The sequence below is a fragment of the Mustela lutreola genome, chromosome 10, assembly GCF_030435805.1.
Source record: "Mustela lutreola isolate mMusLut2 chromosome 10, mMusLut2.pri, whole genome shotgun sequence".
Lineage (NCBI taxonomy): Eukaryota > Metazoa > Chordata > Mammalia > Carnivora > Mustelidae > Mustela > Mustela lutreola.
The window spans coordinates 28143575-28164083 of NC_081299.1; the positions used below are offsets into that span (position 1 = coordinate 28143575).

At 53.5% G+C, this 20509-nt stretch overlaps 1 protein-coding gene across 1 annotated transcript in view; it reads right to left on the minus strand.

The window, feature by feature from the left end:
* The window catches only part of GRIK3 (glutamate ionotropic receptor kainate type subunit 3), a 225131-nt gene extending 204955 nt beyond the window's left edge, over positions 1–20176 (minus strand). The window contains exon 1 of the mRNA XM_059137080.1: positions 18866–20176. Coding sequence (XP_058993063.1) covers positions 18866–18980 — 115 coding nt within the window. The 5' untranslated portion in view covers positions 18981–20176. The remainder of the gene's footprint in view (positions 1–18865) is intronic.
* Positions 20177–20509: the final 333 nt, after the last annotated feature.

A 20509-nucleotide genomic window follows, 5' to 3' on the forward strand; every position in this document is an offset into this window, starting at 1 on the left:
GGATTGAGTGTGATCTGTGAGGCACTGAATTGTCTATTGTGGGCCTCGCTTGGTGAGATGCTGGGCTCACTCAGGGGAATCAAGCTGGAGCAAGGCAGACCAGCATTCAAATCCGTCAACCATCCCTTCCGGAATGGGTCCTTCCCTGTGCTAGGCTCAGATCCCTCCACTGGAAAGATGGAATAATGGCACCGACCTTAGGAACCTTGTAAGGGTTAAATGAGATGGAGAGGGGGGAATGGGAAGGCTCTGAGAACACTCGCTCTTACCATCATGATAAGAGGAATGAGATAAGGTCCTTGCCTTTGAGAAGCTCCTGGTCCTGGTGAGGGTCAGGGACCCAGTGCCTGTGGGGAGACAAAAGGAACCCTACTGGGAAGCAGGGCTGGCGAGACACAGACATTTGAAATAGACGGCCCCCTTGCTCTGCCTCTTCTTTGCTCCTGATAATAAAAACACAGTCACACAGAATGCTTCCCCTTGGGGAGCCTGGGTGGCTCAGTGGATTGGGCCGCTGCCTTCGGCTCAGGTCATGATCTCAGTGTCCTGGGATCAAGCCCCGCATCGGGCTCTTTGCTCGGCGGGAGCCTGCTTCTCTCTCTCTCTCTCTCTGCCTGACTCTCCGCCGACTTGTGACCTCTCTCTTTCTGTCAAATAAATAAATAAAATCTTTAAAAAAAAAAAAAAAAAAAAAAAAAAGAATGCTTCCCCTTTCCCGCTCAATGCTGCTGCATGCAAGCTCATGCCTGACCATGACCGTGAATGGCCCTATCTCAGAGGATGTGCTGTAAGGACAGGTGGGGGCTGTGGCATGTGGCAACGGGGTAAAAGAAGCCAGAAACCTAAACTGTTACATAAAACATCCCAATTTTGGAATGTTGGCTAACTCAACTTAGAAAACTAATTCAGCTTAAAATTAAATTGATGGGGGTACAGGTGGGAGAGGGCAGAACCTAGAAAAAGAGTTCAGGAGTGGAATTCCTTAAATTTGAGGCAAAGAAGTTCATTTTCAAGAGAGCACACCAGCCAAAGATGTTGCTGTTGTTGTTTTAATAACAAAACTAAACAAAAAACAAACAAACAAACAAACAAAAACAAAAAAACAGTTGGAAGCAAACACACAAGGTACCCAAGCTTCCCTGTGAGCTCTGGGGCCACCAGGGGCTCAAGGGGAAGGAGACCATTTCTGCACCTGTAAAAAGGAGGCTGTAAAAAAGAGGCTGGAGTGAGGCTCCAGGAGGCGCAGAGGAAGTCATGCCTCTGCCCAGGTGCATCAAAGGAGGCTTCCTGGAGGAGGTGACAGAACAGGAAGTATGAGAAAATAGAAATTTGGCAGGAGGCCAGAGGGAAGGGCATCCAGGTGTGAAGCACAGAAGATGCTAGAAGGCAGAAACAGCCCCACCTGCCAGGGGTGGGAGATGGGAGCAAGAGATTCTCAATGATCTAGAAAGCTGGAAAGGGAGATGGAGATGGACTCCATCTCCCTTTCCCCCTTTCCTGACCCAGGCCACTCACCCCATTTTCTGCCCAAATCTGTATAAGCAAAATCAAGAAATATCCCCTGAGTCCCCACTTTATGCCAAGCTCTGTGACAGGTCCTGGATCCATTATTTGCCAGCCCTGATGATGGATGACAATGATGGTATCAATGAACCCTTCTGAATGCTTTCTCTGCATGCACTCCTCCAGGCTCTGTTTCCTGGTCTCTAAAGTGGGAACAAAGTCCTTACCTCTTTGATTTGCTGTGTTAAGTGAATGAATGTCAGGAAGATGCTTAGCACAGCGTCTGGCACATCACGAGCCTCTAACAGATCACTCTTGTTATGTCTAGGAGCACAGTAACAGTGTGTTAGCAACTGGGGCTGGAGATGGAAACTATAAGGGAAGCACAGCCCAGCCAGATCTGCATGTGGCTGTCCCTACCCCCCCCCCCACCCCTGCCTGATGCTGCAGTCCTCGGGGGCACTGACCCCGGCGTCTGTCCTGCAGGTTGAGCTCTTACTCCCTCCATCTTCTGCCAAGGAGAAGGAGGGCTCCGTCCTCAGTGGGAGAAGGGTTTCAGCTCACCCACAGAGAAGCTCCCAGCCCCTCATAGATTTTGAAGAGGAAAGTGGAGACAGACAGGATTTCCTTTCTCAAGCCTCCTGGCCAGGCTGTCAGAAAGAGCTAGGATTTGCAGAAGGTCTGGCCAGGCGACCACATTTCCAAGTCCCATCGGCCTGCTGGAAGAGACTGTGAGCAGCCCACAGCCCATGGAGTGCTCATTGTCTTGCACACCATGGGACAGAACACACCAAGGGTTTTCTGGTCCAACCAGGGAACCATGCAGTGGGGCTGGAGGCCCAGCTGAGCTGTCAGACAACCGGGTGTGATATCCATAGACAGAGGGCTCAGAAAACAAGTGCAGAGTTCTGTGGAGGGTCCATTCATATGTACCATGGCCTGGTTTCCTGGGTTCAGGCCTGGGGCCAAGGGAACAGCTGGCTTCTGGGGAGAGCCCTGGACCAGGAATGAGGACACCTGATCTCTTAAACAACCCTCCATCTGCCCACACATCTCCCTGCCCTTTCTCACCTGGACTACTTAAACAACTTCCTGATGGCTCCCCAGCTTCCACTTTCAAAGCCCCTGCCCCTGTAGTCACACTACACAGCCACAGGGATGACTTTGCAAAGGAACAAATCTGATTGTGTTGCTCCCTTCTGACAGTTCTCAATGGCTCCCCAGTACCCTTGGGATAAATTCTAGCCTTCTCCCATGGCTTATAGAGGCTTACATGTGGCCCACTACTAAGGGCTTCTATTTCCACACCCCCCTCCCTTTATTCTATCCACTCCATTTAGAAAACTCTTCCTTGAGTTTTCTAAATACAAGTCTGGAACACATGAAATGCTGCTCTTTGGCCACATTTCGACCTACAAGCTGATTGTCTTGCATGGTTCAACTCAACACAACTGTCTGTTCCTTGGCTGTCTACACAGGCTATGCCCTCCACCTAGAACACAGCCTTCACTTCTCCCCATCACCGTGATGTCACTGTGCCTTCCTTCTCCCTCACGTCTCAGCCCAAATATCACTTTTTCCAGAAAGTCTTTCCCAATGTTCTCCGGTGCAGTCTGTGCCTCCCTTCTATAACATGCCTTGAACCTGCAGTGACTCTTTGATGTCTGTCTTTCCCGCCAGACTGCAAACTCCATGAGGGGAAGGACCATGTCTACACTGCTACCCTGATGGTCCCAGCACCTGGCCCAGGGCTGGCACGTAGTATGTGCGCAGTAAAGGCTTGAGGAGGAAATAGCCGCTGTGCACTCATGTGAATGATACAGAGGCCCACCCCCACCAGCTGTATGACCTTGGACCATCCATCGCCTGTAGACTTTGGTTCCTACCTCTGCAAAAGAAGGTTATCACACCTACTGCACAGAGACGCCGTGACATCAGGCGTGCCAGTGTGTTTGGCGTTAGACTGCTCAAAATTGTTGACAGGTCCTTCCTGGAGCTGGCTGTAGCCACCAGTCTCCTCCTGACCTCTGGGCACTGCCAAGGGACAAACTGCTCCAGGAGATAGGCAGGACAAAAAGAGTCTGATCTTAAGATGTCTCCTCACAACCACCCCTCTGAGCTCAGAGTATGTGAGTTCGAGGAGTTTGTATCATCAGACCAGGTATGTTCATTCCAGGCAACTTAGAAAGCCTGGGTTTTTATAGCCTCTCTAGCTGCCCAGCTAGGGATGCCTGCAGTTTCACAGTGAAAGGAATCCAGAGCCCCTCAGTAACATCCCTGGCCAATCTGTTCTTGATTACCTCCCCTAACAGGAAGCTCACTATCATACTTCCCCTGAGGTTATTTTACTTAATCTTCAAATAGCCCTATGAGATGGCTGGTATTGAACCAAATTCTGCCTTCTTGGGCCATCCTCCCACTGGCTCCAATTCTCTCTGCTGGGACTTCTAAGACCAGGTTTGCTCACCCTCCTACACAACAGCCTTCAGAGATTAAGGGATGACAACCCTTGCCTTCATATCTCCAAGCTTTGGGTTTTGACCTTCCTCTCAGTCTCTGTACCTGTACTATGGGGCCAGCGAGTGCTGGACCTTGCTCCTCTCCAGGTGGGGCTGACATGGAGAAGGAGAAAGCGTTAGCACAGAAGCTAGAGCCCCAGACCTTCCTTTCTGCAGGCCTCAGATCCACACTCTGGGATCAAAGCAACATACAGAAAAAGCCACCTTCTGCTGGGTGAGTCAGGCTCAAAGGCTGTCGGCCCTCTCCAGCCCCTGGAGGAGATGGATGCCTGTGCTGACGGATCGCTCCAATGTATTAGGTAGATAAAGAAATTGATTATTCCATAAATCATTGTCTCCATGAAAAAAATCCCAATTTTTTAAGAAAGAAAATATTATAAATCTGTCCAAGCCCCCATGAGGGCAAGTGTAGCCATTTCAACTTAATTGTTTGAGAGCTTCTTTGCTACAGTCCCCGAAGCTACAGGCTCCCAATCGAGATGTTCCTTCCCAAACTCCACAAATGGCCATATCATGTCATGGACAAGACGGATTTACATTGCAGCAGCAAGAATCTGAATCAGCCAGAAAGAAAAGCCTTTCTTTGGAGACAAAAATGGGATGCCACCCCCTACCCCTACCTCTCCTCCCTACTTATGCATGTACCTGTCCCATCTAGAAAAGTTGAAGGTTCCGTTCTGACATGAGACAGAGAACTGGCCAAAATGAGCCTTGAGTGGGTATCTGAGAATGGGGTGTGACAGCTCAGGAGCGAAGGAAGTCTCAGAACAATGGAAGGGGTAACATGCTTTCGAAGGAGCAAGGCAAGCAGGAGTATGGGCATGAACGTTGCAAGGGAAGAGACATGGCTTCCCAGCTGGCTCTGCTGTGTGACTTTTAGCTTGTTCCTTCTCCTCTCTGAGCTTTACAGCTCCTCCCCAGCACCCAGGAGAGTGAGGAAGATCTCAGTGTGGGGCTCTGGTCTGCATTCCATGTATCTTCTTGTTCAAGGAACCAGAGCCATCCCTGAAAGTTACCTACATGGACTTACCAAGAGGCCAACGAGTTACCACCAGGTCCAGGGAGGCTGCCTCCCACCCCCAGACCCTCCACAACCCCCTTCCCTGTGCACTCCACAGCCCACGGAGTGGGCGCTCCATAAATATTTGGTGAATCAATGAGTCAGCCCAGAGTCCATGTGAAAACAGCAGGAAATAAACACTAAATTACAAACAGCATAAAAATAGCCGCATTTTCAAAGCAAAATTTTCTGATTCTGTGAATCTAAGCAGGAGGAGGAATAAAAAAAAAAAAAAAAAAGAACCCTCATCCCCTCCATCCCCTCTCACTGAGATCTCTCCAGCCAGGGCCTGGAAGTAGTCCTGTTCTGCAGGCACCTTAGCCCATGTCCCCTCTGCCTAATCCACATCAATCTGCTCTGACTGAAAGGGGCCATCTTGCCTCCTCGGAACCCATTGGCTTAAATGTCGTTCCTTGTTCAGAGGCAAGTGCCAATTCCTCTGCCTCTGTCACTCAGATATTCTCAGAATCCTGTGCCCTTGGGCTTCTAGGCCAGGTGTTCCAGCCAGCTCCCAGCATCTCAGTGACTGACAAAAGGTTCCCTTTCTCTGAGGCAGATGGAGGCCACTCCCGGAGTGCCTTTCCTGTCTAGGAGAGACCTCTGTCACTCCCCAGCCCCATCGCCAGGCTTCTCAGACACATCCAGGTGGCGGAGCACCTGGGACTTGTGGGGTTCTTTGGGGAAAACCACGAAGCTGTGACACGTTTAATTCCCATCACCTGAGCGAGGAGTAATTTTATTTACTAGCAGAAAATGTGGCTCTATTATAGGTATGCAGGGTTCCACAACTCAGGAAATAATAACACACAAAATACTTTTAAGGAATCACATTTAGCAGGATAAAAATACATAACACAAGCCTGCTTACCAAATGCAATGTGAAAGCTGACGCTGACAAGCTGAGCAAAGACGCTTGGTATCAGGTGTGATCTTTGACAATAGAATGTTCACTCGCTTTGTCATCTGCTACTGCTCCCTAGCAGACAAGCCGTACAAGGCACCAAAGGCTTAGGAACAATTTATGCTGGGGGAGGGAGGAGGAGGGAGAAAATTCTATCTGTTCTCTTTCATTTTCTTTTACTGTGAATTACTTGATTTAAATGACCACAGATAATCATTCTTCTTAGCCTACTGTGTGCCTGCTAAACATCTCAGTCCGGTTTATGAACACCAGAGTCTTAGAGGAATAGCATTTGGAAAAAGAATGCCTGTTTAGCAAGACCTGACAACAACCACATCACCCCTGCTAGGAGAGTCAGTGGGAGATGATGCCCACTCCGTACCCCAGGGCCTGACTGCTCTCCGTGGTGCTGAACCCAGAGGTTAGGGGTGAACCTTAATCTCCTGGTCTCTTGGGGAACTACATAGGGTGTATCAATTATCTAAGAGCCTTTCTAAACACATATGAATCTGGTTTCGTATTTCCTCTCAACGTGGAAAAATGTTTCGTAGGTCTGTTTCTCAGCACTGGAAAAACTGAGTCTCTATCTCAAAACTGTAAATGTAAAGCTTCAAATGTGTGCATGCCTATGTGCATGTGAGCGTGTGTGTGAGATAGGAATGGGGAGGGAGTTTTCTCAATAGACTTGGGGGTCAGAGACCCATGTTTTCATCTGATTCTCCTATGGCTCCCCAAGGGATGAGGCACAAAGCATGTCCCTCTTTTAGTCCTCAGTTTCCCAATCTATGATAGGAAAAAGTAAAAATAGGTCCTATACTCTTCTAGCTCCAACACTTGGGGACCCCCTCTTTGTGTTCTGGATTTCCATGAACTCAGAGACTGTCAACAGGATGACCTTGCCTGGCCTTCTTCATCACTGAAAGATTTCCTGGAGCCAGAAGAGGACACAAGGCTCAGCCTCTCTTGCAACAAGCCAGGGATTCAATCTCTCTGCTCAGCTCTCCCCAGCCCTCCGCCCCCATGGACCAGCCATAATTCAGCTAAACCTGAGAGTTCACCCATATTTTATTTACTGATTCGATGTTACGAGACAAGTAAAATAGACGGCTGTCACCTCTATTAAACTGGGCAGGAAAAATGGCCATGTAGGCAACAGGCTCTTTCTGCTCATAATGTGTCATCTGTTTCCTTGGGGAAGGAAGCAAGAAAGGGGAGGGCATGGCCTCAGGGGAGAGCCCAGTGCTGTGCAGTGCAAGAGGGGAAGCCCAGGGCTCTAGCACGAATCTGGCCCGGCCTCACTCTCGGCTACACAAATATGGCAGACCCATCAGCCCAGTCTGCCAGGAACTGGAAGCACCACTGAAGTCTTCAGTTTCCCAGTGACCCAAAGGAAAGTCACTACAGTCACTCTTTGGGCTTATTCGGATAAAGAATGGCTATTGAGCTGCACTTTGGGAAGTGTATGCTAGAGAAGCAAATCTTCAAGTGGTCATTTCTTCTAAGTACACAAACACATATATGTGTACACACTCACACTCCCAAGAACACAGATGCTGCACATCCCCAGGCCCAGGCTGACTGTCTATACAGCCTGAATCTCCAGGTCAACTATCAATACCTCTGCTTTACACAGAGCTGACAAGGAGACCTATTATCCACACACACACCCTAGCAGAAGGAAGTGACGTGGTGAGACAGAAAACAGAGAGGCCTAACCCTGCCTTCCAGCCATCCAGAGTGGTCTGCCTGGTAAGGACAAACAGCCAAAGTTCCCTTTCTTGGCTCACTTTCCAGAGGGAGCAGGAAAGATGCTGAGGGGCTAGTGGGGAGGAGGGACGAGTGAGACCGTGAGCTCTTCTTCAGTTTCTCCTTGAAGTAGACAGCTTGTGTCCCTCTCAAGAGGAGAATCATCATGATACAAACCAGACAATGGATGTAAATACCAGTCTAGGCCTGGGGAAAAGAAGGACCTATTCCTCTAAATAGTCCAGTTCTGCCCAAGCTAACTACGTGGAAAAAGTCTTAGCATAGAGGGTGCTGAATTAGCATGTCAGGACACCACAGACTTCACTAGAACTTTGACTTGGTAGAAGAATCGAATGGTGTCTTTCACACAATCCTGCTGACCAGATGGAAAAGGTGTGGAGCTGAATATCAGAGCAGGTGGGTGAATTCTGTTCAAATGACTGTATCCACCCATGTGTTCATCTATTCCACAAATAGTTGTTAGTCACGTACTAAGTAGAGACACTGGATAAAGTTGGGAATAAGCCATCTGGGTCCCTGCTTGTATAGTAAATGCTATGACAAGGGAATGTAGGGTGCTGCGGGGACCCACAGAAGCAGGCAGTAGTCAAGAAAATCTTCCTGCAAGAAGAGGCACATTTGCTGAGATTTGAAGAATGACTAGGAGTTTCTTGGAAAGAGCAGCAAGAATAGAGGCCCATGGTGGGAAGGAAGGCACAGTGACCCCTGAAGACCTGGGTGTTCGGCAGAGGGGAGCAGAGAGTATGGGTGAGGCAAGGAGAGACAGAGTCTGAGTCTGCCAACCAGAGCAGGAGATGAAGGATCTGAAAGCAAAAAGCAAGCTAGCGGGGTTTTGAAGCTGGTTAAAGTATAGGATAGTGGCCCAAAGATCACTGAATTAAGCCAAGACTCTGACATTGGCCATACCCTGCCTGGCGTGTTGTTGGCAGATACAACTGAAGGGAGGGCAGGCGGGTTCATCCCAGGTTCCGACAGCACAGAGCGGAAAGGGAGCCACAAAAGCCGTACCGCCCAGAGCACAGGATTCGAGCCCCAACAGTAGTGTAGGCCCACAACCACCCAGCCTCTCCCCCACCACAGACCCCTGGGGCGGGACGACCAAGAGGGTGAAATTCATGTCTACCTCCTGAGGATGGAGGGCCCAGAATGGGCTTTGGTGATCCAGAAACAATAAGTGAGAATAACCGCCTGAAGGTTCAGTGATAGGATTTACTGAGGATAAATGACAGGTCCTGCCTTTAGTCTCCAAAGATCAACTGCCAAAGGGGAGATGAGAGAAGTTATAGATCAGCAGCGATGCCTGTGCAAAAGACCAGGTGATCTTAAGAGACCACCAGCTCAGCACAACTCGGCAAGGCGGAATAACTGCTGAAAGGTTGGAGATGGTGGTCTGGATTGTACAAGAAGACGTGGCAGCCGAGACCCCAGGAAGCGGTGCACTCACTGGATGCAACTCACAGGCAGCACCATGGATAGCTCTCAACACCTCGGAGGAAGAATGGAACATCTTTTTTGGGGGAAGAACGAAGACTTTTTTTTTTTTTTTAGAACTGAGCATCTTCAATTTGGAAAATTTTAATTTGGAGAAATGCCTTTACATTTCTATAGGGTTGCATGGTGGGACAGGAAGCAAACACGAACCAGAATCAGTGGGCATGGGGATTGTAACATAAGATTAATGGACAGCATTTGTTAAGTGTTCACCACGGCTGTGGTCTAAACACCGTATAGCATTAACTCATTTAAGCCTTGCAACAACCCTGCGAGGCAGATGCTATTATTGTTGTTGTTATTATTATTATCATTACTATGAGAGATTAATTTGCCCAAGATCACCCGAGGTGGGAAGGGGGGTACATGATGGAGGCAGGCTTTGAAGTCAGGGGCTGGCAGATTCCAGAACCAGCGAACTGACCCACAATACTGGACTGTGAAAGTGCACGGACAACTTCTCTGGTGCCAGGCAGATTCATTCTCACAATGACCCCATGAGGTCAAATCTATTGTTATCCCCATTTGTCAGGTGAAGAAAGCTAAGGCCAAGAAGTTAAGTGACTTACCCAAAGTGTCAGAGTCTGGAGGACTAAGAGGGTTTAAACTCAGACAGGTAGATCTCCGAACCTACACTCTCAACATCCAAGTTCTGTGGCCTTCCCCAGAACTGCGGGGAGATGAATTTTAGGGGGAAACTTGCAACAAAGATGATAATCAGCCAAAACATTTGCAGTCAGGAACAAAACAGAGTCTGAAGTAGTGAGCTTCCTGTCTCAGGTGGTATTCAATAGAGACCAGAGATCCACCCGTAAGGAGGGGGGTCCTGCAGTGACTTAAAACAGTGGTCCTCACAGGGTAGGCCACAGATGAGCATCCTCAGCATTATCTGGGGCCCTGTTAAAAATGTAAAATTCCAGGCCTCCCCCAGACCCACCCAATCAGAAGCTCTGCAGGTGGGGCCCAGTGATCTGGATTTTAACGAGCACTCCAGGTGATTTTGATGCATGCTGATGTTTGAGAACCAGAGGCCTAGAATGACCCCTGGGGTCCTTTTCAGCCTCAATCCTGTGATTCTCCACCACCGACAGGAGATGTGATGCTGTGATGCCGTGGAGCCCTGGGAAGTCCTTGGCTCCCTGCTCCTGCTTTTCCGCCCAATTGGGCAGGCTTTTTGGAATAGCATATTTCAGTTCTGCAAAGCAGATGCAGGAAGGCTTTGCACAAGTCCCCCTCGTTCCCATATTTAAAGAGCTCATCCCTGCAGTTGTTCTGAGAACTCTATAAACCCCCTTCCATCAGCAGCCTATCTACATCCGTCCCTTTAATAGCGCAAGACTTAATTGTCTCCTATGGATTGGAACCCTCTTCACACAAACTAGAATCTTAGCTCCTTCTCGCTCCCTTTTTTCCCCTGCCTTCCTTAGCCACCATTCAGCATGGCACCAAAGGATTTGGAGTCGAAGCTGCCACTCCCCCCGGATCTCACTCCATCTCATTATCCCCGATCTGTATGATCACCATGGGGACTCTCTCCTCCCCGGCTCTTGCCGTGGCCTCATTACCTGATGTCTCCCAGCAGAGACAGCAGTGTCTATCCCCTGAGGTCCAGCCTTCAGCCGCAGACCCTCTCTGGGCTGCACCCGCCTGCCCAAGATGCAAGATGGAACTTCATCTCCAAGAAGGATGGATCAGGACTCTCCGGGATCAATTCCTACAGAGCATCCCACAGCCAGGGTCTTCTCAGCTCTGAACACATGCAAAATACATTTCAACGAAAAGGCTGCAAATATGCCCATGGGCTGCAAGTACGTGATAAATAGCAGGCCAGGAGGAGTCTGGGAGCTAACATGCAGAAGCATCCTGAAGGGCACCTCTTTCTCTCTCTCTCCCTAATGCCGTGGATAATAGTCACAGACAGCCAGATCCTACCATTTCCGCTGTGGGACACACAGGTGTGCAGGCAGTGGGTGAATGCCATGTACTGAGCTGCACGGAGTACTGGGCACCAGGGTTGGCCCCAAGGCAGAGGGTACATAAGCCTCAGAGCTCATAGTCTGACGGCAGAGACATGGCCCCCTCCCTGAGAGGATCCTTTCTTTCCTAACATTTATTAAACATCAGGCACCGTGCAAACAGCTTTAGACACTTTATCTTCGTTAATCCTCACACTAACTCTGGGAAGATGATACTGTAAGGTTCCACCATATGAAATTTTTGCAGGTCAAAAACATCTGAATACGGTTCTGCCTAATAGTAGTATTTCTACCTGGTAGAGGAAGAAACGGAGGCTCCGGGGTCACGTGACTTGCCCAACGTCACAAGGCGCAGACATGTCAGACTCACAGCCTAACTCAGATCCACCACATTTTGCCAAACCCCGGATGCACCGTGATGTGTTGAGAGGCCAAGAAAGAAAAAAATCCTGTATGTGATCCCAGTTATGACATGCGACACACAGTGATTTCAGGGAAGTGAGAAGGTGGAGGCAGGAAGTCCATCTTAGAACCAACGAAATATATTATTTGACTCCAAAACAACTCATTCCGCCTCTTGGTAGTGATGGGGGGAGAGGTGGCCTTCTACCCTTTGGAGCAGCTTCTTGTCCAACGGGGGAGGCAGGACACTCATGCCCAGGAGAAAGCCCTAGACACACTCATGCCCAGGAGAAAGCCCTAGACACACCCACAAGCCTAACCCCGGCCAAGACCGGTCAGCCCTGGTAAACAAGGCAGAGAGATCCAAGGAAGCAAGGCGGAGAACGTGACAGAGTGACCTTTGGGGAGAGGGGACTGCCAGGCTTATAGTCAGAGGCAGAAGGATCCCAGACATAACTCCAAAGGAAATAAAACCAGGTGGGGGTGGGGTGCTGAGCTGCTCTGGTCATGGCTGCCATAGAATGGGGCCAAAGGTTAACAAAAGCAAGATCAGAAGGACCTGTGATCCTCAAACCCAACACCTTGGGCCTCCACCCAGTCTCCACACTTCCATTCTAATAGAACTTTGTCTCTGGGGCACAGGGAGAAGCAGAAGAAAGCAGAGACTCCATGAGCAAGCATAGGTGTTGGTCCAGCCCACGAGGCTCTCAGGGGCACAACATTTCAGCAAGGGCCCCCTCTTGCGGTCAGGGGCACTGGCCCAGGGTCACTATGTGAGAGCCTGCTGAACCCCCCAGCCTGCTCACTCACCTCCCCCTCATCCAGGCCCTATGATGCTGTCACACCCCGTGAACACCAGCAAGAAGAAAGGCCAGTCTTTGGGCAGCATTTAATCTCTTCTGCAAAGACATCCTACCTCTCTGATTCCGGGAGGCAGATGGTATCATCCCCATTTTACAGATGGGGAAAACAAGGTCCTGGGAAATAACATGACCCATCTGCTTGTGCCTGTTTCAAACCTGTCACCTCTCCAGGGGCTCTCAGCAGTGCAGTTTTCCCCCACTTTCAGAACCACTCCATCCCTGGTGGCCACCATCACCCCAGTCTCCCTGCATCCCCCAGGAAGAAGGAACATGTGAATGAGAAAGGTAAATTTGAATTTGCCTTTGCTCTTGTAGAGGTGGCCTGGCAGAAGGGCTGCACCCAGGTGCCCACACCCAGCCCAGAGAATCTGGGAGAGAGTTCAGGTTCCAGAGCCCAGCGTCAGCGGGCCTGCCCCGCATTCTGTCCACTGGTCTCAATTCCTGGCAAGCGGGCTCTATCTAGAAGGTCGGAATGTGACTCTTGCTTAAAAAAATCAAATGACCATAAAACCTATTAGCCTGGAAAGGATGTTGGAAGGGGGAGGGGTTGGGATTGGGGAGGGTAAAGGGAGGTGAGGGGAAAAGGAAGAACAAAGAACAATTCACCGACCACCTGCTCTTGCCAGCTCACTGGCTGAAGGATGGAGGTGGGGGGAGACACAGCCATGGGGCCCTTTCCGCAAGGCTCTGACGATGTCTGTGAGGACAGCCTAGTGGCTGCCAAGGGAGTGAGTAGGCAGGAGTCCCCAGAGCAGAAGGATTCCTATGGCAGGGGTTGGGGGGGGGACATCCATCCCCAAGGGAAAGGCCATCCTTCATTTCAGGCTTGAACTGGAGCATTGGACAGAGTCCAGAAGCCCGAACAAGGTGGGATGGAGTCCATATGAGTGTGTTGGTGGGAGGGGTGGCAAAGACCACCCATCCTTTCCTCTAGACGAAGCAAATCTGCCACGCGGCCATCCGCAAGGACAGCGGGACTCTGCAAACCAACACTGGCAGGGTTAAACGTCGCAGAATCCACACAGCCCTCTCCAACCCCAGGCCAGATAGAGCCCAGCCCTACGAGGCCACATGCAGCACCCAGAGCCATGGGGGCTGGGGAGCTCCGCTCAGCACCTCTGCCACCCGGTGCTTTCACACTTCCAATCACACAGTCAGACACACAGGACCTGGAGTCAGGCTGCCAGGGGTTCCTATCCCGCGTCTATCTCTCTTTCTGGCCCTGGGATCTCAGGCAAGTAAGTAAGCGACTTTGCCAAGCTTAGTTTCCTCATCTGCAAAAAGGAAACAATGCCTTCTGGGCAGCGAAGGCTAAGTAAGATGGGGGAGCGGGGGCAGGGGGCGGGGACATTGCAGCAGCTGCATTTACTGAATGCTTAGTATCCCCCCGCATGGCTGGTCAGCGTTTGGAACCCCACGGTACCTGGAACCTTGTAAGTGCTCTGTAACCTGCGGCCCTCCTTTTGTCCCTGATGTGTGTGATGTGATGTTGCTCCAGCCCCAGGTGGGGCCCCAGGCAGGAGACACACACTGATACCTCAACACAGGCACACTGCCCCCTGGTGCTGCTGAGGGGGAATTGGCACCTGGGAGAAGGGGTACTCCAGCCCAGGAGCCCCCGACGCTGTGTGCACCTGGCCCTAGGGCCCCTCCATCCATGCAGAGCTCCAGTCCAGTCACACCAGCCTCAGGAGGACAAACCCTGCTCCTGGAACTTCGCTCCTCGTTGTTGCTGGGCAGGGCCTGGAGCGCTCCAGGCTCTTCTCTGCTGCTGCTGCTGCTGCTGCCCAGTCAAATGGAGCCCTGGCTCTAGTTTCTCTACTGTCCCTCTAGAGGGTCTGGAGAAAACAAGGCGGGGCTCAGGCTCAAGTCCCAGGAGGCAGGGGCAGCTGTCTGTCATGGGATGGAGGAAGTGTGGCCTCAGCAGATCATAAACAAACCGAGTTGCTGAGCACAACCGAGTCTCCTCCCAAAAGGGCACCCCAAGCAGCCTCAGGCCACCTCCCTTATATATGGCCTTGGAGCCCAGCCCTAAGAGGAGGGAGACTTCTAACGTCCACAGGAGACTCTGTGCTTCTTCCTTGGGGGGACTTTGTTTCCTAGAGCCGGAACACAGAGAGTCTGTGGAACACAGGGACTCAGGGAGGCTCACAAGCCCTAGCAAGGATCCTAAAAGCAGCTAAGCAGCCTTGCCTTCCTGAAGGGGTGGGGGACAAAGAGCTGCCCCTCAAAGCCCTTTCAAAATAGCACAGCGAGTTGGACTTCTGAAGTCAGCTGTCATGCCAGCAACAGGGGGATGCAAGTGACCTTGGAAGAGCCCAGGCAGGACACAATGCCTGACTCGCCCTGCATAAGCCACCTCCAAAAACCCCAGATCATCCTGACGTCGGAAGACTGTTTAGTGCAGTGCCAGGCAGGCATCAAGAAGAAATTAAACTCCAGCTTGGAGGAGGAGGGAAGCCCGGGCTGACAGGAGTGGTTGGGCTGTAAAGTGGAGGCAGAAATTCCTCAAGTTAATGCTTTCCAAGGCCCCTCGGGCCACTCCCAGGTCTTGTCTGAAGCTATTTACTTCCAGGGGGGAAAGCCCTATTGATCTTCATTCAGCTCCTGTCTGCTCCTACAAGGCAGCAACGTCTCAGCGCATCACCAGTCACAGTGAGAAATTCCTCATTGTTTTACACACGGCTCCCAAACTCAGGAGATGAACGTTCAGGACCATGTGGGTGAACTGATCGCAGAAGAGGTGGACAGTGGACGGGGCAGGTGGGGGGATCTCTGGGGGATGGGATCTCATTCCCTAGGGACAGACTGCTGCGCTTGCCCACTGGGCTCCCCAGCCCAGGCTTGGGGTTCGAGGCTCATCTGTCCTGCTCTGTCTGTGGATGCTCGGACATTCTCAGGCCGAGCCAGCCCTTCCCTGACACCCCCACCCCAACACATACACCTGCTTTATGTCTCTGCAGTCACTTGGCTCTGAACCTCCCCCTGCCTGGCTAGAGAGCATCATCATCCACTAGAGCTTCCCAGCTGCTGCCCCCACTGTCTGGTTCCCTTTTCAAGTCCCAAGCTGGCCCTCAATCCTACAGTGTGCATATAACCCAAGGGTTCCTCGGGGAAACACGAAACCTACAATGTCACGGACAGGGCAGTCCCGACCAGTCTGCTGTCAGACGTACTTCAAAGCCGCAGAATATCTCAAACTGTCACAGCCAACCCAACAGGTAACAGATGAGGCAACTGAGGCTTGATGCTGGGGAGAACAGTGTGATTTGACCAAAATGGCTTAGTAAATGGGCAGAAGACAGAGCAGGAAACCCAGGCCTCCTAGCTTCCACCCTAAGGCCCCTCCGCTTCAGCTTCTAGGTCACGTAACCAGGGGATCCAGGTTCCCACGTGAGGTCAGTAAAGCCCGTCTGGCTGAGAGGACCCGTACATTAAACTGCTTTCCATGAGTTAAGACCAGAATCCATCTCAACAATAATAACGATGATAACAGTAATAATAAAATGCTGAACAATATGCCTTGAAAACCTTCAATGAGCAACACTTGATAATCACACGCAGATACATCTTCCACATATTCATAAAAAATAATCAATGATCATTTTTTCCCGTAGACTACAATCCAATTACTCTCTCTCCCTCGCTCTCTCCTCGCTCTCCTTTGTTACTTGCAAACCATCCAAGCAATCAATGCCTTGACCTCTCCCTCTGATAGACACAATTACAAAAAGACAGAGCAATGCAATTCATCTATTCAAGATGGATTGTTTGAACACTCTGTCACACTGCTGAGCTATCCATCTCCTTGTCTAAGAGGAAATTTCAGCCCCCAAAAAAACGGCACAAAGAGAGGGGCGGGTACGCTGCTCCCTGGCCCACAGAGCCCCTCAGACACCTGCAGGAAAACCCACTTTCAGGCTGGTGTTCAGGGATGCCTGCCTGCTGGAGGCTCAGGCACAGGGGCTCAGGCACCCGTCTGGAGAATCAGAAGCACCCAGCATGCTCCAGAGTCCAATTTCCAGAACCTCAATTCCTGCAGCCCCAGCCAGAGCCCTGGAATCCCATGAGTGGATCAGAAAAGGAAGGATGGTGTCAGACCCAGCCAAGGCGGTATGTTTGGGTTTCGGCATACAATTGTGTGTGTGTGTGTGTGTGTGTGTGTGCAAGCACCATGTCCACATGCAAACACCATGTCCACTGCGGTTCCCTGGCTCCAGCTAAGGCTCCAGCCTAGGCTCAGAACGATGGGAGTTCAGCTCCCCAGGAAGCTCCAGAGAAACCCAGAGGCCTTAGAGCCTTCCCATCCTCCGTCCAAGCTGGCACAGCTTCGGTGGTCACGTTTGGCATCTGCACAGCACCCCAGTCCTCGGGCTAGGAATCAAATGGGGCAGGGCTCTCAGATATAAATGGCTTGGGCCGACACGCTAATTAATCCTGGGGCTTAATACGAAGAAGATTAGAAGAGAGGAGGGCTTTGCCATCCTTAATTGCATTATTACAAGCTGAACCCAAGAAAGGGCAGGCAGGCTGGGGCTTCCCCTCAGAGCAGGGAGGAGCCCCCAGTGCAAGTCAATTTCACAGTAAGAGGGGGCAGGTAAGGATACATCATTCTGCCCCTCCTTGGCTCATCCTTAGGGGCTGTCCTCATCTGCTCCTGACTTCCCAGGCCCTCAAAAGACCTCCATCCCTGAGGCAGGGCTACAGCATAACCAGTTCCCCCCACTCCCCCTGCAGAGGGAAGAACCACAGAAGAGGAACCTGCAATGCATGGGATGGGCACACAGCACCTTTTGGTCTCCCCTCCCTCCTCCCAAGGGCACCCTAAAAACAGGGAAGGAAGGATGGAATAAAAGAAGTGTTGGCCCACTACTAAGGGACTGCTTTGCCCCTGGAATGGTGACCAGACTGGGAGCTGGAGCAGGCAAAAGAACTGAGACAGAGGACGGTGGGGTTTTTTGTTTGTTTTTGTTTTGTTTTGTTTGGTTTTTGGCTTGCAAGAGCAGCATGAACTGCAAAGGGTTAAGTCTGACCGTGAGGGTTGTCCCCAGAGCCCCGTGCCTGGCCTCCTCTGCCTCGGGGTTGGGTTGGATCTGTGTGAGTCTGCCAGTCCGGTCGGTATGGATTGAAAGACCCCGGCGTGGGCAGCGCTTGGGAACTGCGCTGTACCCCCAACCCGATGTTGAGTTCAAGAGATTGTGGGGCCCAAGAGCAAGCCACGAAGACAGACCCCCACCCCCAGATTCCTGACTGCCTCCTAGGAAAACCTCAAGTACCGAAACGAAGCCCCACCTTGGTTCCCTGCACCCGCTCACGCCTCTAGCAGTCCGCGCCCGGAGAAGAGCCACAAGGGAGGAAGGTGGCCCTGGCTCAGCAGAGCTCGGCCCGCCCGGGGCCAGAAGTGGTGGTGGCGCCTCGAGAACCCAAGCGGCTCAAGTGTCCGGTCTGACGGCGGGCGCAGGCCCTGCGTGGCCGAGGCTCCCGCGTGGCCAGGCCGGGCCCAGCCCTGGCGGGCACGGGCCTCGCACCCGGAGGGCCCCCTTCACGGCCCCCCGCACTGCCCAGAGCGCTGCCTACAGGGCGCCTGGGGCGGCCGCAACAAAGTTAAAGCCCGGAGTAAGAGAAGAGAGCGGAGACGCGGAAGCCCCGGAAAGCCGCGCGCAGCCCCGCCAGCCGCCGCCAGCTGCGGAGGGATTTCGGCTAACTTTCAAAGCCGCTCGCATCCCTCCCGCCGCCTTCCCAGCCTCGGCGGCTAGGCTCGGTCGCTCCCTTCCCCCAGCCGCGGGCGACCGCAGGAGCGACCGGCGGGGGGCTGCCCCTACTCTGCCCCAAGCTATCTGGCCGGATGGGGCCCCCGAGGACGTGCGCGGCCGCCGGGAGAGGAGACCCAATGCCCCCGTCCTGCGAAGCCGTCGCCCGCGTCCCCGCCGCGGCCGCTGGAACCGTGTCCTCGGTGGGGGCGAGGGGTCTGCGGGGAGTCAGAAGGCAAGAGAAGTTGGCGCCTTCCCCAGGGTTCCCGCTCCGCGGGGAAGCCGGGTCCCAGAACTCGGTCTGCGGCCGGTCGTGCTGGCAGTCGCGGGGGAATGCGCCCGCCACTCGGGTTCGGGTTGGAACGCTTCGTTACTCTCAGCCCGGTCTGGCCTCTCACTAGCGCGCCAAGGGCCCCTCGCCCGCCTCGGCCCGGCCGCCTCCTCCCCCACTAAGTAAGGCCCCGTGACCTCGGCTTTGGAACTTTGTCCTCATCGGGATGAGCTGCCGGTGGTCACCTGGCCCCGGCTGCCCGGAGAGATCGTGAAAATCTCTTGGGATCGCGTTCATTGCCCCCCCCCCATTCCCGCCCCCGCCCGGTCGCACAGAGACCCGCGGCTCCGGAGAGCCCTTACCGATCCGGATGACGTGGGGCATCCCGCGCGAGTCCGGGATCCAGAAGGCGCACACGAGGAGCCCGGCCCAGTATTCCCAAACCAGACTCCGGAGGCGCCGCCAGGGAGCGGTCATCGTTGGGCGCCGCCGAGCTTGCCCGGGGCGCGGCCGTGGCGGGCTCCCTGGGGCGGCAGCTCTAGGCGCGGGCGCGCAGCAGCCCCCGAGGCGCCGCCTGGCCCAGCTGCCCGGCTCCGGAGCGCCGCTGCGAGTGGGGGGCGCCCCGCGGCGCCGCGCACATCTTACTGGGGGGCCGCCCCGCCGGCGTCCGCCCCGCCCGGCTGCCGCCCACGGGCCGCCCGCGAGCGAGGCTCTTGGGCTCCGCCCGGGCTCCGCTCGGACTCCGCTCCGGCTCGCTTCGGCTCGGCTCCCGCGCGGGCTCCCACCTGCCCTGGCTGCCGGGCGCTGGCGGGCGGGCTGCACGCCTCTCCGGCCGTTCCTCCTCCAGCCGCCGCCAATGCTATAGCCCGGGCTCGCACAAAGCCCCGGAGTGGAGTTGCACGCGCGCACACACTCCCTCCCAGCCCCCTCCCCGCGCCCTGCCTCCCGCCTTCCGCGCCGCCCGCCGCCCGCGCTCCCTCCGCGCACTCCCCCGCGCACACACACTTCACACTCACGCCCGCCGAGGCGTACACTCGCGCGCTCACACCTGCGCAGGGGGCGGGGAAGGGGACCCTGGACCCGGTTTAGGGGGACGCCCGGAGAACGAGGACTCTCCTCGCTTCCCAGATGTCCCCATCCGCCCTGCCCCCCCCCCCCAGTCCCTTCATCTGCGAGGGCACGGAGCCTGGGAGCCGGGCGTGGAGCAAGGGAGCTGGCACCGCGAGCTGGGCGACGTCGGTAGCCTAGCGGCCCGACCAGCTGGAGGAGACGCGCCCGCCGGAGCAGAGGGATGCGGAGCCCGCCGTCTGCGGAGTCTCTCTTCCCAGCTCCCACGCAGCGGGCGCAGGCTGGACGGCGGCGGCGGGAGACCGACCCGGGAAGCGGTTGCCCTTCCGAGTCCAGCCCTCGGGGAGGCACAGTTGGGGTTGGGGCTCCGGGGAGACAGATTTCGAAGAGAACTGTGCACGCTGGGCTAAGGGAGCTGCAGGATCTGATAGGGGTGGGACTGCCCAGGCCAGACCCTCTACCGAGGAAGGCAGGACTTGACCGCGCACTGCAGCCACAGACAGGGCTTTCGGAGGAAAATGGCTAAATCCTTGTACTCGGAGGGCATCTGAGATGCACCCTGGTACTTCCCATCCGCCTTTCCCCTACTATGCAGGAAGGGCTAGCCCCCTTCGTCTTCCCCCCTGAGAAAAGAATAAAGAGAAACTGTCATTTCCGTGAGATGGAGCAAGACCCAGGGGGAGCAAACTAGAAAGGGTTAAAAAAAAAAAAAAAAAAAAACCTTGTTTATTAGCAATAATAAATTTTTTTTTTTCAAGTGGCGCTGGGTGTCGAGGGAAAGGAAGGGCTGTGGAGCGAGTCTGGAGCAGGAGGCTGGGAATTACGCAGTTAGGCGAGTTTAATGACCTTTTTGACAGAGACAAAGCGGTGCCGATACAGTAGATAAATAAACGGATCTGTCACCCGGCAGCGGCTAGGCTGTGTGTGAATTTATTTTT